The sequence below is a fragment of the Moschus berezovskii genome, chromosome 1, assembly GCF_049115385.1.
Source record: "Moschus berezovskii isolate FMDL1 chromosome 1, NW_MosBer_1.0, whole genome shotgun sequence".
Taxonomy (NCBI): Eukaryota; Metazoa; Chordata; class Mammalia; order Artiodactyla; family Moschidae; genus Moschus; species Moschus berezovskii.
This window is the reverse complement of record NC_142460.1, coordinates 89,605,260-89,621,574: the sequence shown is the minus strand read 5'-3', so window position 1 is coordinate 89,621,574 and position 16,315 is coordinate 89,605,260. Positions and strand designations below refer to the sequence as shown.

The 16,315-nt window shown below is 50.2% G+C and overlaps 1 protein-coding gene across 3 annotated transcripts in view; it reads left to right on the top strand.

Moving 5' to 3' along the window:
* The window catches only part of MYLK (myosin light chain kinase), a 292,274-nt gene that overhangs the window by 260,123 nt on the left and 15,836 nt on the right, over positions 1–16,315 (top strand). For all 3 annotated transcript variants that reach the window (XM_055396158.2, XM_055396005.2, XM_055396085.2), the window contains 3 exons: positions 1,308–1,511; positions 6,988–7,205; positions 8,829–8,952. In XM_055396158.2, the coding sequence (XP_055252133.2) occupies positions 1,308–1,511; positions 6,988–7,205; positions 8,829–8,952 (546 nt within the window). The remainder of the gene's footprint in view (positions 1–1,307; positions 1,512–6,987; positions 7,206–8,828; positions 8,953–16,315) is intronic.

Below are 16,315 nucleotides of genomic sequence, written 5' to 3'. Positions count from 1 at the left end.
AGCATCACCTGACTAGGGCTCTCTTAGGAGCTGCTGTGCCCGGGGCTCAACTCTGCAAGCTTGAGCAGGTCCTTCCTTCTGTGCTCCCCCGCCCTCATCCCTCCCCCAGGACATAACACAGGGCATCCGGGCTGGCTTGGCTTGATTTAGGATCCCTTCCCTTGGATCTGTGCTCCCATTCAACCAGTCTAGCTTTACTGCTGCAGCAAAATACGCCTGCTTGATACACAGCTCCCATCATCACCCCTCACTTTGCAAGCTCGGTCCACAGTCTTTGCTCAGGCTTTTTCCTGGGCTGTGGAGACACCAATGGACTCAGACCCCGGCACTGATGCCTGGGCACAGCCAGGCTGTCCCTGCCAGCAGCAGCAGCAGCATCCAGGGCCTCCTGCCTCCCTCTGACCGTCTGCCCTTGGAGGAGGATGGAAGGTGGAAGAAAAAAGGATGGGGCTCAGCTTTTATTTCCAGAGAGTTTCTGGCAAATAAAGGAGTGCCATCAACCTCAAAAGAGTCCCAAACAAGGACCCTGTGCTGTGGCAGGAGTACGGTCAGAAGAGTGCCACCACCTGTCCCCGCAGTGGGAAGCAGGGGCCTTGCTAGGCTGTCTCTATGACCCCGGTGCTGAGTGTGTGAAGGGAAGGCAGTCACCCAGAAATTCACTGTATTTGGGGAGGACTTCCTCAACTTGATGTCATGGATCCCTTTGCGGGGAAGGGGGAAAGGAAAAAAGTCTGTTGCCAAGACCGAGGCCTCAGCCCAAGGAAATGACAGCCCTAAAAGAGTAGCAAGGACTTCCCTGGCAGTCCAGTGGTTAAGAGTCTGTGCTTTCCCTGCAAGGGGCATGGGTTCAATCCCTGGATGGAGAGCTAAGATCCCACATACCATGGAGCAGCCAAAAAAAGAAAATATTTACTAATAGAACAGCAAGACTGGACAGAGTTTGGGTAAGAATGTGGAGTCAGACACGGGCTGACATTGACCAGTGACGGAGAGCAGATTTGTCAGCTTCAGCAATGTGCTTCATTGATCTAGAGCAGGGACCGGCAAACTTTTTCTGTAAAGGGCCAGATAATGAATATTTTAGGGTTTGTGGGCCGATTCAGCACTGCAACTCCTGCTCTTCTCCTGAAACCCAAAGGCAGCCACAGACAGTGTGGGTGCAAATGGGCATGGCTGTGTTCCAGTAAAACTTTATTTATAAAAAAGGGGGGGAGAGGCCACATATGTCCCACAGGCCATCACTTGACCATCCCCATTCAGTGGACAGCTGGGCTAAATTGCCTTTTCTCTCTTCTTTTCATTCACAGTGGGAAATTTGGACAGGTCTTTCGACTTGTAGAAAAGAAAACTGGAAAAATCTGGGCAGGGAAATTCTTCAAGGCATATTCGGCCAAAGAGAAAGAGAATATCCGGCAGGAGATTAGCATCATGAACTGCCTGCACCACCCCAAGCTGGTCCAGTGTGTGGACGCCTTCGAAGAGAAGGCCAACATCGTCATGGTCCTGGAGATGTGAGTGGCCTGTCGAGGGCTGGCCCAGGCACAGTGGGTCCGGAAGCCCCTCCTGTTCCTCTCCTGCTGTCCCACCCCCACCCTAACCCCCGCAAGATGGAGAGCACTCCAGGCAGGGCTGTGATGTGCACGACACTCTGCAGCCGTCTGCAGGTGCTGACCACTCAGAACAGCCCACTGTGCGTGGCGCTGGTCCTGACCCACTGCCCTCTCCTGCCCCCTGCTCGGCTCCAGAACACACTGTTGGGTCCTTGAGGACCCCTTTCCCCTCTCACCTCCCTGTGAAAGGCCAGGGCTCCCCCTGAGGCTCCTTGGTTTCATCCAGGGCATTCTGACCTAAGGCGGCTTTGGAGCAAAAGTGGGGGATAGAGCCTGAGAGAGGGTAGGGGCCCGGGGCCGGGAGCTCCGCCTCGCCCTGCCCTCCGCTCGGTCCTGCGCCCCTGGTCCACGCTGGCTTGCTCTCCCCTCACCTCTCTCACCCAAGAGCAGTGCTTTCTGAGCTGGCCTGTACAGAGGCAGGGAGATGATCAGATGACATTCAGCCCAGGCTTTCCTGGATTCTGTGGTTTCTTCAAGTCCCAGCCTTCTCTTTCTTCCCTCTGAGCTGCCAGTCTGCGTGTGCACAAAAACGCACACACACACGCACGACAGACACATACACACAGACACACACACAGATGCGCATTCTAGAGTCGGTAAGCCAGGCGTCCTCCCCAGTGTGTGTTTTTTTAAGCACACTCTCCTTTTTATAATCTGAATTTTAAAAGTATATGATACAATCATATCAAAAAATATAAGAAAATATACAATGAAAGTCTCATTCCCACACCCATCCCCCACCTACCCCTCATCACCACTGGTAATGAATTTTGTTAGTTCTGTCTGTGTCCTTCCAAAGTTTCTTTATTGAAATGCAATTGTTATTTATAGATATAATTCATATATATTTTCGTATTTCTCACCTCTTAACCCAAAGAAAACTCAACATTCTGTACTTGGTTTCCTCGCATTCAACACTGTGTCTTGGAGAGGCCCATACCAGTAGCCAGTGGTTTCCTCATTCTCCCTTCTCCCTGGGATCTCATTGTGTACGCAGACCACAATTTGTCTTCTCTTGATAGGGGCTTGGATGATTTCCAGGCTTTTGCTTTACAAAAAGGCAGTGTTTGTAACCTTGTACATACATCTTTACCCTCATGCCTGCTTTACATCGTGGGATAAATCCCCAGAAGTATGGGAGTGCTGGAACAAAGGAGACGTGCATTGGAAAGCTTTGGCAATATTCAGAAATTGCCTCCGGCATCCTTGAATTGCTTATCCCGAGACTCAGGGATCTCAGTCCTTTGGAGAGGACCCTATTAATGTCTCAGTGTTCTTTGCTAGGAAAGGTGAGGCCAGCGAGGCAGCCCCGGTTTGAGGAGTGACTCCCTGCACTGCTTGAACCTTTTGGTGTGGTTCCTTTCAGTCTGTGCTCCTCGGGGAGGGCAGTCACGGTGAAGAGACAGACTTGAGTCTGAGCAACCTCACTCCAATCCCTGCTCCGCCTCTTGTTGTACGACCTTGAATACGTTACCCAAGCGTGCCAGTCGTTAGTTTTATTATCTGTAAAAGGAGGCTGTAAACCACCCCGTGAATAACGTGGGGCTTATGGAATAACGTGTCAGGCAGAGGCTCTGTAACTGCGAGCTATTCTTAGGAGCATGATGCATTGACTTTTTCTCTATCCCAGTCTTTTCTCCACTTAAAATTATTTTGTGAGCATTTTAACACACAACTGAATGTGTGGAAATCCTACTTTTTAGGAAGCCTGGGGACAGCTTCTGTGACTTGAGCCATGATTCTGTAATTATGAAATCCTTCCAGTGAAGAGCGGTATTTGATGAGACTCCCTTTTTAAAGTCTGCAGTTCTGTGCAACTTTCACACAGATTCAAAGAAAATCCTCATTCGTCACTTGGAATCAGTTTTCAACCCCAAACTCAAACTTCCCTCCACACTTCTAGGGAAGATTCAGCCCGAGTCCATGGCCTCACTCATCATGCACTCACAACAGTCCTGTGGGCTGCTACTCTTCACATTTATTATAGAGCGGGTTGCTTGGTCCAGCCAGTGTGGGCATGTGGGGACATGTGAAGAAATGTCTCATCTTTAGAAGTTAAACCTTGAGCAAGTTCATGAGAAGGTGCAGGAGGGGGTAGGAGGCAGCCCAGCCTGGGTGAGGCCAGGCAGCAGCACCAGTGGGCAGAATACCATACTTAGCTTGGAATTGGGACTTGGCAAGCTGGATGGAAAATGTTGGGAGAAAACGTAAGAAGGCTTCATCTGGTCTGGCTTTCATCCCTCCGCCCCACGCCTCCCCCGGGGACAGGAGTGAGTCTTCCATGCACAGACAGCAGATGGTTCTTCTGCACTGGAGTGAGGAGCTTGCCCCTTGATAGGAGCTCGACTAAAGCTGAAGGAGCAGATTGACAGTCCATCTGTCCTTCCCTTCCAGCTTAGATAGACCTGGCCGTTGGCAGGGAAAGGTTGGCTTTCAGCAGTACAATTTGCTCTTCTCCTTGTTTGATGGAGAAACAGGTTAAGGGAAGGACAATCCCTGATGATACAGAAAAATGAAACTGTATTCCAGGGTCCCAGCTTTCAGATCAGCTGCCTCATATACACTGAGAAATCAGAGTTAAAGGAGCCTCAGCCTTTCTGACCTCTGATTACAGGACAAGCCTCCATCATTGTAGCAGTGTTTCTCTGTTACAAGGGTTCCTTCAGACTCTTCTTCAGGGAGTCAGGGATGGTCCCTGTGGGACGTTCCAAGTGGTGGGAGGACCCTGAGCACCCAAGCAGGTGCAGCTTAGGCTGAGTCATCCGTTGCCCATCTTACCTTTGTGCTGCCATTGGCAAAACTGGTCAAAGGCGAAGCAGCTGGCTGCCGTGCCACAAGGAGAGGGTCGGGGTGTGGAGCCCCACAGAGTGGCATCCTCTGGCTCCAGTGAGGGCGGGCCATTTCCTGCAGTTGGGGGTCCACACAGCCCCTGGGAGAAGGCGGGCGTGCGCTCGCTCATTCGCTCTCGCCCTCACTGTTGATCTGTTAAGCACACACCTCCTTGGCCCAGTCTTGGCCCGTGGCTTTATCCCATTTCTGTGGATGGTAGCTTCTTTCCATCCACAGTCTTGAGCGTTTGGAAGAGAAACCTATACAGAAGCAATAATCCCATCTGTGTAAGCCCTACCATCCTTGAAAATGAACCACAGGAACAGTTTTCAAAACACATTAAATTAAATATATGCACCTCTGTTGAACAGACTGCCTCTAGAAGTGCAGCAGTAGCCATCTCCATGGCTCACATTTCTACCGCTCATCACCGCAGACATTCCCAAGGACGCTACAAAAAAATAAAAGGTTGCTTGCTTTTTCAGAATATTAAAAACCAAACGTTTTGGGATACCTTGTCTGTGCCAGATATTTCCAGGTATAAACAGGGGTCTAGAGATGAACCAGACTTTTCCCAGACTTGTTCACAAACAACATTAAAACAAAGCAGACTTGATGCAGAAATTTCAGAGATGAGACTGTGGGAACCCACAGAAGGAATGATCATATGGCGAAATCAAGAGTGATTTCCCAGGGGATGTGAATTTCAGCTGGCCTCCCAGGGGTGGTGACTGAGTAAACCAGTATTTCTCAAACTTATCTGATGGTAAGAATGACCTGGGGTACTCATTGAAAATACAGATCACAGACCCTGCCAAGATTTTCTAAATCAAAATCTCCAGGAGAAAAGCTTGGGAGTCTGTATTTTCGACTAGAGCCTCCTCTGCAACTGGTTGTTTTAAAATAATAATAATAATAAATATTATTGAGCACTTACTATATGCCAGGCACTTTTCTAAACACTTTACCTGAATTAATTCACTCAGTCTTCATAGAAACCCTATGAGGTGACACTGCTTTTACCGACACCTTGCAGATAGAAACGGGCTCAGAGATGTTAAGAACAGCCTGAAACCTAGGAACCCACGAAAGGAAGTTAGAGTTTGATTTAGAGCCTGGGTGTAGAGCAATAGAAATGAAGGGTTTGAGGACAGAGGCGCCACCTCCTGGCTGCGCAAGGACCTCCTTTTCAGTTGGTTCTAAAGTGTTGGTTCCAGCGCCCCCCAGTGGCCACTGGAACAAACCAACCTTTACCAGTTCAGAAACGAAAGTCTGTCCTGTGGTGATGGAAGCCTGCAAAGGCTTCAGTGGTCCCATGGGCCCCGTTGTGCATCTTTGTCTGTCTCTCCCTCAGGGGTCAGTAACAAGGCCCATTTGACCCGTTTCAGGTTGTCAAATGATAATTAACATGTTCTAAGCACCCACTGTATGTCAGGCATGTTTTACAGAAGTTCCTTCATTCCTAACTGCTATGGTGTAGGGACAGGTGAGAAAACTGGGGCTCAGAAGGGTTAAGTAACTTGCCCAATGTCACGCAAAGTTGGGATTCAAGCTCAGCTCTTTCTCATCTTTATGATGACTTCCCTTAGAAGAGCGGAGGCCCTTGGAAGAGGAGAGGCCTAGAAAGAAGCCCACTCAGCCTTGTTCAGCTGGTGGACCTATAGGCCATTGTGGAAAAGAGTGTGCTGGTGTCTGGTTGCTACATAAGTTACCAAGGAGAACTTTAAACTTTCTGAGCAAGAAAGGTGGGTTGGAGGGCTAGGAGAGAGGCCCTATGCATTTGCACTGTAGGGAAAGATGTTGGCTGGCTGTAGCCTCTGGGCCAGTCCTTAGCAAAAGGTGCCCACTGCCGGCCCCAGAACCACCATGGCCAGGGTCCAAAGTCTATCCAGGCAGGAAGGATATACTACACTCCCAGCCTGAGCCAGGGAGCCAAGGAGACGAGTTAGTTATGGCTAGAGGAGTAAACTGATGCTATAGGCCTCGCCAGAGGAAGCAAACTGGTCACAACTACAAATATTAATGTAATGAGTCACAGCCAATGAATTTTAGAAGATGTGCTGAAGCCCCTTATTATTGGAGATACTTTTCTGTTTCTGGCTTTGTGAAGCCACTGCTTATGGAGACTGTAAGTATTTTAAGCTTCAGTTCTTTATGACTGAAAGGCATGGCTGGAGAACAGGATGGTCCCTCACATCTACAGTTATCTGGGGGACACAGGCTACCTGGCAGTTACCCTTTCTGCTCAGGAGAGCGTTGTGGATCTCTGGGCTCATGACCACCTCTGAAATTGTCCAGCCTAGATGTTTCCCTGAATCCCCCCCAAGGCTTAGCAAGCACAGGCAGGGTCCCCCAAGCAGGAAACCAGGAGGCCTGTGAAGGGAAGACTGAGAGCCACATAATGGGGCAGTGGCCTGGAACTCAGACAGCTGCAGAAAATGCCCAGCACCCCCAACCCCCGGGCGTTCCTGCCCTTGACCCCTCCTCTAGCCTGCCCTAGGCTGGTCTCCCTGCTCCTATGGTCTGAGTGCCTGCTCTGTCCCTGCAGCGTGTCCGGGGGTGAGCTGTTCGAGCGCATCATTGATGAGGACTTTGAGCTGACGGAGCGGGAGTGCATCAAGTACATGAAGCAGATCTCAGAGGGGGTGGAGTACATCCACAAGCAGGGCATCGTCCACCTGGACCTCAAGCCCGAGAACATCATGTGTGTCAACAAGACAGGCACCAGGATCAAGCTCATTGACTTTGGTCTGGCCAGGAGGTTGGGTAAGGCTGAACCGCCTCTCCTGTTGTCACCAACACGTCATGGCAGTGGCTGTTTGTGTTCCATTCCATGGGTATTAAGGGGGATGCACCAGATTGGAACTGAGATCAGAGCCCATGGAGACGGCCCCTCCCACTTACTAGCTGTGGGAACTTACATCTCAAATTATCTGTAAAATGGGATAATAATGGTACCCACCTCATAGAATTGTTAAGGGAATCAAATGAGCTAATACATTAGAATGATAAGAGCAGTGCCTCGGGCATAGTAAGCACTGTATAGTGAAAGTCGCTCAGTCCTGTCTGACTCTTTGTGACCCCATGGACTATACAGTCCGTACAATCGTACAGACTACAAAATTCTCCAGGCAAGAATCCTGGAATGGGTAGCCTTTCCCTTCTCTAGGGAATCTTCCCAACCCAGGGATCAAACCCAGGTCTCCTGCATTGCAAGCAGATTCTTTACCAGCTGAGCCACAAGGGAAGCCCAAGAATACTGGAGTGGGTAACCTATCCCTTCTCCAGCAGATCTTCCCGACCCAGGAATCAAATGGGGGTCTCTTGCATTGCAGGCAGATTCTTTACCAACTGAGGTACCAGAGACGCCCTGGTACTTATCGATGTCAGCTATTTATTTTATTATTATGGTTATTTTCACTCTGGTGCCTTCATCAGCAGAACATTTTGGTGATGGTGCATCCTACCATCCAATTTCCAGAGCACTTTCACCTCCTTTCCTTCATTTGATTCTCACAGCAACCCTGTGAGGTAGGCAGGGCAGATTTGTGAGCCTCAGTTAATAGACCAGGAAGCTGAGGTTCACTTAACTCTGGCCAGCAAGTCCCACCACGAGCTGCAGTGGATTCAGGCCCGAGGTCTAGGCCAGGGTCCTCTGAAGCATCTCTGCTGTTCCTGCACTTGCAGGAGGCAGGGCATGACAGGGAAGGCAGACAGGGACGTAGTACCCAGCCCTGAAATCATTTCTGTGGGGGATGGTCCTTCATGGCTCAGAGGCATCACCTAGGGGTTATGGCTTTTCCTGACTAAGCTCCCAGCAGCTCCTGGGAGGAGAGACGTGACACTGCACGTGGAGAGGTGGTGTGAGAAGGGGCACACGGCTCAGGAATCAGACTACTGGGTTAGGTCCTGACCACTGTTAACTGGGTGGGCGAATCAGTCCCTGGGCCTCCCTTTCCTCCTTCGGAAATGGGGGTCATGCTCCTTCCTAGGCAAGAGTATTAAACAGGAAAGTCCTCATAAAGCAGGCTGCCGGGTACTAACGAGAGTGCATGACAGAGGTCATTGTCAGGCACAAGTCGCAACCCCTGCATCGGGAAGCTCGTGGGAGAGACAGACACACGGAAGGCCATTCCATCTGGGGCAGGGCTGTAACGGGCTCTCCCCACTCCCCCAGCCGCACCCCAGACATTTGAGTTGCACATGCGGTGGGTCAGTTTCACTGGTGTGTCTGTGCACTCTTTCTGTGAGGAGACCACTGTCTCTGTGCCGTTTTGCAAGGGGAGAGCCGCTGAAGGCCGGCCTGACTTGTGTCCCTCCTGGCATCCACTCACCTCGGGTTGGCTTAGGGATGTTCCAGTGACTGATCGCTCTCCATCCTGGTTGCAGAGAATGCGGGGTCTCTGAAGGTCCTCTTTGGCACCCCAGAGTTTGTCGCACCCGAAGTGATCAACTATGAGCCCATTGGCTACGCCACGGACATGTGGAGCATCGGGGTCATCTGCTACATCCTGTGAGTCCTGGGCCGCACGAGGGAGGGCCCCAGGCTGCCCTGATGTTGGAGGGACCAGGGCAGGGCCTGACGGGGAGCCCACCCAGAGTCAAGAGGGCCACAGGCTCCCAAGCCCCTCCTCGCCACCCTGCCTCGCTCCTGCGCTCCTGGTGATGTCCACAGCCTGTGTCACACTTCTGTGGGAGGGTCTAGCTCCACGCAGTAAGGTACCCTTTCTGGGCCCGTCCTCATCCCTAAGGCTGGCCAGCCTGGGGCCTTTGGTCAGGAGGGCAGGAATATGGCTGGTGCTGTGTAATTTACCTTCGCATGTGTTTGTGGATCTGTAGAGAAGCAGAGAGGGAGCCTAGGTGCACATCTCCTGTGGGTGTCACCGTCATCCTCCGGGGACCACACGCCATCCTTATGGCAACCTCATCTCTGAGTTCAGCATATGGACTGATTTGATGATAGAGCCTTTAGTAGAAAGCTGCTGCTGCTGCTGCTAAGTCACTTCAGTCCTGTCCGACTCTGTGTGACCCCATAGACGGCAGCCCACCAGGCTCCCCCGTCCCTGGGATTCTCCAGGCAAGAACACTGGAGTGGGTTGCCATTTCCTTCCCCAATGTGTGAAAGTGAAAAGTGAAAGTGAAGTTGCTCAGTCGTGTCCGACCCTTAGCGACTGTGTAGTAATTAGAAGTGGGACATTAGGTGGAAAATAGGGAGTCATTCATTTACAAATGCTGCAGAAAAGCAAGGAGGCCAGTGATCCAGACCCGGTCTGCACAGATGGTAATCTGCGTGGATCCCCTGGGCCTCTCCTTGGATCACAGGTTCTGATTCAGAAGTCCCGGGGACCTGAGAACCCACATTTCTGACAGGCTGCTGGCATCTGATGGTGCTGGTCTGAGCGCCAGACCCTAGAACACACCCTCTTGCTGGAATCTGGCTGATTCAGTCTCTGAAGTCCCAGGCTGCAAGCAGGCATTAACCTCAATGGAAACCTGAGCTTTGCGGCAATGCAGTTATGGGCTGGTTTCCCTGAAACTGCAGCTGTGCATGTAGTCACTTTGAAAAAAAGTTATGTTGTTAAAGAAAAGGACAAATTAAACATTCTCATAGAAAACCTGAAGGAGACCTCTACAGGTACTTTCTTAGATCCTCCAGGTCTTTGGACCCCATTGGAAGAAATGGCTTTAGGTGATTCTGTTGCACAGCCAGGTTTAGGAACCACAGTGGCCAATGCTTTAGCAGAAGCTGAGTGATTTTTCTGGTGCAGTGAGGCATTTACACAGGCTCAGGAGTCTGACTCTCCCTGTGGCATGTTAGGACGGCTTCCCTCCATTGAACCTGTGTCACGGGTTCTGGACCCCAGAGTCATGTTCTTCTCTGCTCAGGGTCACCCCCACAGCACAGCCTCCCCCTAGGGCAGCAGAGGAGAAACTGTGGCCAGGAGTGCATCTCCAGGAGAAAGAGAGCTGAGGAGCCAAGAAAACTACACCAGACTCTATGGTTCTGGCCCCTTGGTAAATAGAGAGAGCCAGGCAGCCAGGACTAAACCAGGTTGGATGGTGCTCTCGCTGGGTCTTTCCCTGGGAGAGACACCTGACTCTTGAGAAAGTCTTTTGTCAGCTACCTGTGGCCTGGTTCGGTCCCTGGGTCCCCCTGCAACCATTGAGGAGACTCATCTTACTGTCTCCATCTGTTTTCCCACTGGAATAGGATCGGTTCATCAGTTTGGTCCTCAGGACAAACCTGGGAGTGGGGAGGGGCAGGGATTTGATCATCCTTTGACATTGAGTTCATGGGGCCCACGGAAGCCCACATGGCTACCCACTTCCATGTCCTAGAGGGTGGCCGGCTGTCCCAGTTCACCATCACTAGCCAGGTTTCCCAGGATACGGGGCTTTCAGCGCTGAAGTGAGGACCATCCTTGGCAAACCAGGAAGACTGGTCTTCATGCAGGTCAGGGCCAGAGCAGTGACTAGATGCTCAGTGAATGTGCTGAGTGAACACAGCTATACCCAGACCCAGAAACCACCCGCCTGCAGCCCTCCCAGTACCCTGGCTCCAGTCACCCCATCAGGGGTAGCCTGATCCCCATTCTAACATCGTACACCATGATCACCTGTTCTTGAACTCTGCATAAATGAAATCACACAGAAAGACGTGTCCGGCCCCTTCTGCCCCACATTGTTCGTGAGCCCCATTCATATTATGCTGTGTAATTGTGACTGGTCCTTCCCAAGGCTGTGTAGTGTGCCCCTCTGTGAACCTGCTCCAGTTCACTCGTCCATTTTATGCTGATGGGCCCTTAACTAGATTCCAGTTCAGGGTATCGTGAGTATCCTGGTGCATGAGATTTAGTAAATACCTTTATGTGTTTCTGTTGGATCTAGAACTAGAATTACTGGGTCACAGAGCACTTTATTTTAAAATGAAAATTCTTTGAGATTGAAGAAGTAATTTGGATATCACGTGACATGGTTTGCTAGATTACTTTTAAAGCTGAGACTTAGAAATGGGGAAGGACTTTTTGAAATGGGGAGAAAATAATTGTGATGAACGGGGCACCAGCCTAAAGGGAATCTGGATGGGGTGGGAGGAGGCTAGAGAGGTGTGTGTCGAAGGGAGGCAGGCAAGCAGCAGGGGAGACGACACAGGCCAGCCCTACACAACCTCCCCAATATCCTGGCTCCTGCCTTATGCCCCAGCCGGCTTCTCTGCCCCCTGGGACTTTTCCACTGGCTCTCACAGTGGGGATTGAGGTCTGGGAGTCTCCCTCCCGAACTAGGGCTCTTTGTGGGGATGTAGTGTGAGAACAGAAGGTAGAGCCAGCCAAGTGGCTTCCTCTCAGCCCTGTCATGTGGCATTCTGGAGCTGCTGCTGGAACACCCCCCCAGGCAAGGTTCTCTGGCAGCCCTCTTGTACCTCCATCCCTCTGTTTGGAGCTTGTTTGTCTGTCTGGCAGTCCTTATCAGGGTCACCTTCCTTGTTAGTTCCAGAGGACCCCCCATCTCCTTCCTAAGGCCAGTGAGAGATGGAAAGTTGGGGGCCGGGTGAGAAGAGATGTATCACTCAGCACGTATTTGGCTAGCACCTCCGAAGTGAGCAGGCATGCCCGGTAGGTTGTTCTGACTTTGCTGAAGGAATTCCTCCTCACACCTTTGGAGAGATCAGGGCAGATCCTGTCACAGCACAGGAGACCCAGCCCCACGGCCAGCCCAGGGTCCCCAGGCAGGGCAGAGGTGCAGCTGGCGGGGTTGTGGGGCCCCTGCCCTCTCACCCCTGATTCTGAAGGGAGAGAAGAGATTTCCTGAATCTGCTGAGACTTCTGCTGTTAGCAATCCCCGTGTGGTTTCTGGCAGGAGAGAGGACTGGGCTCTCTTGGCCACACTTCAACCTTGAAGACACTCTAAGCCTCCTTTCCTCTCCTGTCTCCTTCCCCCAGTTTCCTGAGGTCTTGGTGTCCCTTTCCTGCCTGTGGAGACCCATCTCTGAGTCCTGTGCTCACCCCTACTCCAGAATTCCTTCTCCTCCTTCCCTCTCCTCCCTCACACCACCACTCTGCCTTCTCCTCCCTAACATCTTCCCGCTGTGCTCAGCAGCAGACTTCCCATTCCCAGCTAATTTTTGAGCATGCACCATGGTCCAAGGCTCAGCAGGCAAAGAACCCACCTGCCAATGCAGGAGACACCAGCTTGATCCCTGGGTTGGGAAGCTCTCCTGGAGAAGGGAATGGCAACCCACTCCTCTATTCTTGCCTGGGAAAATCCCATGGACATAGGAGCCTGGTGGGCTACGGTCCATGGGGTCAAAAAGAGTCGGACACAACTGAGCAATTAAGCACACACACACACCATAGTCCAGAGAACCAGGTCCATCCCATCTGGAGTGTGATTTCTGGGGACAACATCCTTGTGAATGGGGAGAAGTCCCAGTGCCCAAGCATCGGGTACCTACTCAGACTCAGATTTGGTTGCAGGGCTCTTCACAGGGATCCAGAAGCTCCACCCAGGGCTGCCCCTGCCCTCTTAGTCGCTGAGTCCAGACATGCTCTCTGACTCCAGCTCCTGTGACCTCCAGGCGCCCCATACCCACACCAGGTCCAGAAAACACCTGCAGGTTTTGCTCTCCAGGGACCTGGGCTGTGGTTAACATGACTAAACCCTGGGTTGCTGTTTCGTGGGCTACTGCACAAAACGATGTCCAGCTCTTCCTCTGGGCACCCCCGAGCCCTCTCAGATCTTCCCAGCGCACCAGGGAATGAGTATCCCAAGGCTAAAATGGGAGAAAAGACTAACCCCTTCCTAAGCACTCAGTAGTTCTGCTGGCAGATATGTGATCCCCTTTGCTGACTGTTCATGCAGGAGGGTCGTCTGCTGTTTAAAAAAATTATAGAGAAAGTGTAGTTTAAGAGGCCTTCTTCCTCCTGATGTTCTGTCGTGCAAGCATAACAGGTCTCTGCATCAGATTCCCTGGGGAAGTTTGGCTGCAGTAAGAGATTAAGAATTAAAAAATCAGAACACCCTGAAGTTATGTCCTTTGTTGACTCATTAGCACAAAGACTAATATTTAACCATTAAAAATGAACATGAAGACTGTATACACTTTTGAAAGACAATGTCAAGTGAAGAAGTAGAGGATCCAAGAACTTGCCCATATTGATTACAGTTTTGTGAAAACCAAACAAATTCATTGGTTATGTTGGGAAGGAAAAACTCTCCTTTACCCTCCTAGATTCAGTTCTTGGGGGCTTGGAAATCAAACTAACAAAAGACAGATTAACAAAAAGAAAACAGACTTAATTATGTACGTATAATAAACGTTCATAAAGGTGTTCATAAAGAAATGTGACTCAAGGTACATTTAAAATTTGGAGCTTATATGCTTTAACAAAGAGTGATAAATTGTATAGAAATAACTGGACAGAGGAAAAAGGGTTTGGAGCTTCTGGAGGCGCTGAAGTGTGACAAGTGAGGAGAAAATGCGTAGAGACTGTTTAGCAAGATCTGATATGCAGACGAGGGTCTTTCTCCTCCTCCTGATAAGAGAAGAAACGGACAAACTAGACTAAATAAAAATTCATGTCACCTTAGCAAAGAGACGTTTATGTCCTACTTTTAGATAGAAAGAGGGGGGACAAAGAGTTAATTGCCTTCAGCTCAATGCAATGTTTACGCCAAAGTTCACCTTTTGGGGTAGTGTACTCTGATCTCCTTCAGTTAAAAATTAGATAAGACTAGGAAAAGAGGTGAGTCGTTGTGTTTATAATGATAAGGTTATTATGTTTGTTGATTGGGTTGAACAACCCAACCACATATGATCCTATGCAAATTCTAGCGCTTAAAAAAAAATAAGTCCAAGGAAGAAGGTTTAAAAATTCTGCAAAATCCCATCACCAAGAAACAGGATTACTAAAATTCCAATACTCTCTTTGTCATCATGCTCTGCATATTGTGCAAGTTTTATTTTAGAGATACATTCTCTTTGTCAGGGGGAGTGCTGGGGGAGCTCGGGCAGTTGAGGAGGCAGCCAAGGCTCAGGGGGAATCTCAGATGGAGGGGCTGCCAGGAAAGGGGATTGCCAGAGGCCAGAGACCAGGAGGCTGTCCCCGACTGTGAACATCACAGAGATTAAGCCCTATTTTTGCAGGATTGCAGTTCCTAATTAGGAAAGGAGGTTTACAGAAGGGGGCCTTTCAGCATTCCACAGTGGGGTTGTTGGCTTTCCCGCAATCTCTTGGCACACTGCAGGACTTTCCCCTTTGTCTCAAATGGAAAATGCAGAAGGAAGGAAGGCAGAAGGAAGCACGTAGCTGAGGGGCAAGAGTCACGCCTTATCTTAATGGGACTAGTCAAAGTCACCCCAGGGTCAGAGAGCCAGGAATACTGGGAACCCCTCGGAATTCTAGCCCAGTGCCCTGGATGTGTAAGGAGGGACTCAGAGGCCCAGAGAAGAGAAATGAGTATTACGTAACTGCAGAGACTCCCACCCTCCCCTCACTGTGAGGTGATCAAGAGTGATTGTCTCCGTGCCACCTCAAAATGTAAAGCACTGTCTTGCTTTAAGACATTTCAATGCCATCTATAAAACTCTCTTATTGAAAAGAACAAATATATTGATTACGGTGAGATCAGTCACTCTGAAAAGCCTTCTTCTTTTTTTTTAAATGAAGATTTTCACCAGAGGGTTCTTCCTCCCATGGCAAGATTTCCTTGCAAAAATGCAATGGGTTTTGTTTTACAAAACTTAATATTAAGGGATGGGTGTATTTCATAAGCTGAGGCCTCTTGAATGGCAAAACAGCTCCCGAAGGGTTTGCATTTTTGTTTATGATGATGGATTTGGGGCAAGGGATGTTAGTGAAGCCCTAACTGTCAAGGTTGATGGCATAATACATCTCGAGGGGCAGACAGGACTAGATACATAATTTGTTGGGTCCAGTGCAGCATTAAAAAGTAGGGTGGCTTGTGCAACATTATTAATAACTTCAAAATTATGGCAGCAGAGCATTACACCAAGAGTGGGGCTCTTCTAAGGCCCATAAGGCTAGCCCTGGATCAAGCTGAGTGGAAGGCTGGATGGTTGGGGTGGAGATGAAGTGTCCAGAGGTGAGGCCAGTGAGCCAGAAGTCTGTTCCATTTGACTTTGAGATAGTTCACCTTCCAATTTTATTTGGCTTGAGCTATTGGTAAATGAATCATTCCCGGGATCACAGATTGATGAGGCAATGGGGGTGAACTATGTACAGAGGAGCTGCAATAGCTATGGTCACAGACCAAGCTTTTTACTGCAGACCAGGCCTCCTGCCAGTGCTGTAGGCTGTGGCTGACTTCATCTTTTCAGAAATGACTGTACAAAGTAGCAGTTAATGGTAGGGGCTCACTGACTGCAAAACCTTGGGCAAGTTATTTAACCCCTCTTGGTGTGTTTCCTTATCTGTTAAACAAAGTGACGAGTTACCTGGGTTAAAGGGTGGTGTTAAGACTGAATCTACTTTAGTTCTCTGCCCAGGGCATGGCACATAATCAATGTTTGATAGACGTCTGCTGCCATGATGAGGAGGATGCAGGAGAAAGAGAACACGGAGAGGCGGCGTGGTGACCACTCTGTAGTTCAGTAGCAGGTTGTCCATCTAACGGAGGAGGAAGCTGACACACAGAAATCAGGGTCCAAGGTCCCCCAGCAAATGAACAGGCCTTGGTCCCCCTGAGGGAAGCTTTCTGGTTTGGCCTAAATGCCTCAGGAACTTTGAAGTCAAGTGGAGCTGGATCCCCAGACTCACACTGCAGGCTTGAGGTTCACCATCCCTGGAGACACCCTTGCTGCGCCCTGCATGGGCTGGCCCTGTTCTTGGTGCTGAGGGTGAAAGGTGAGAGGGCGG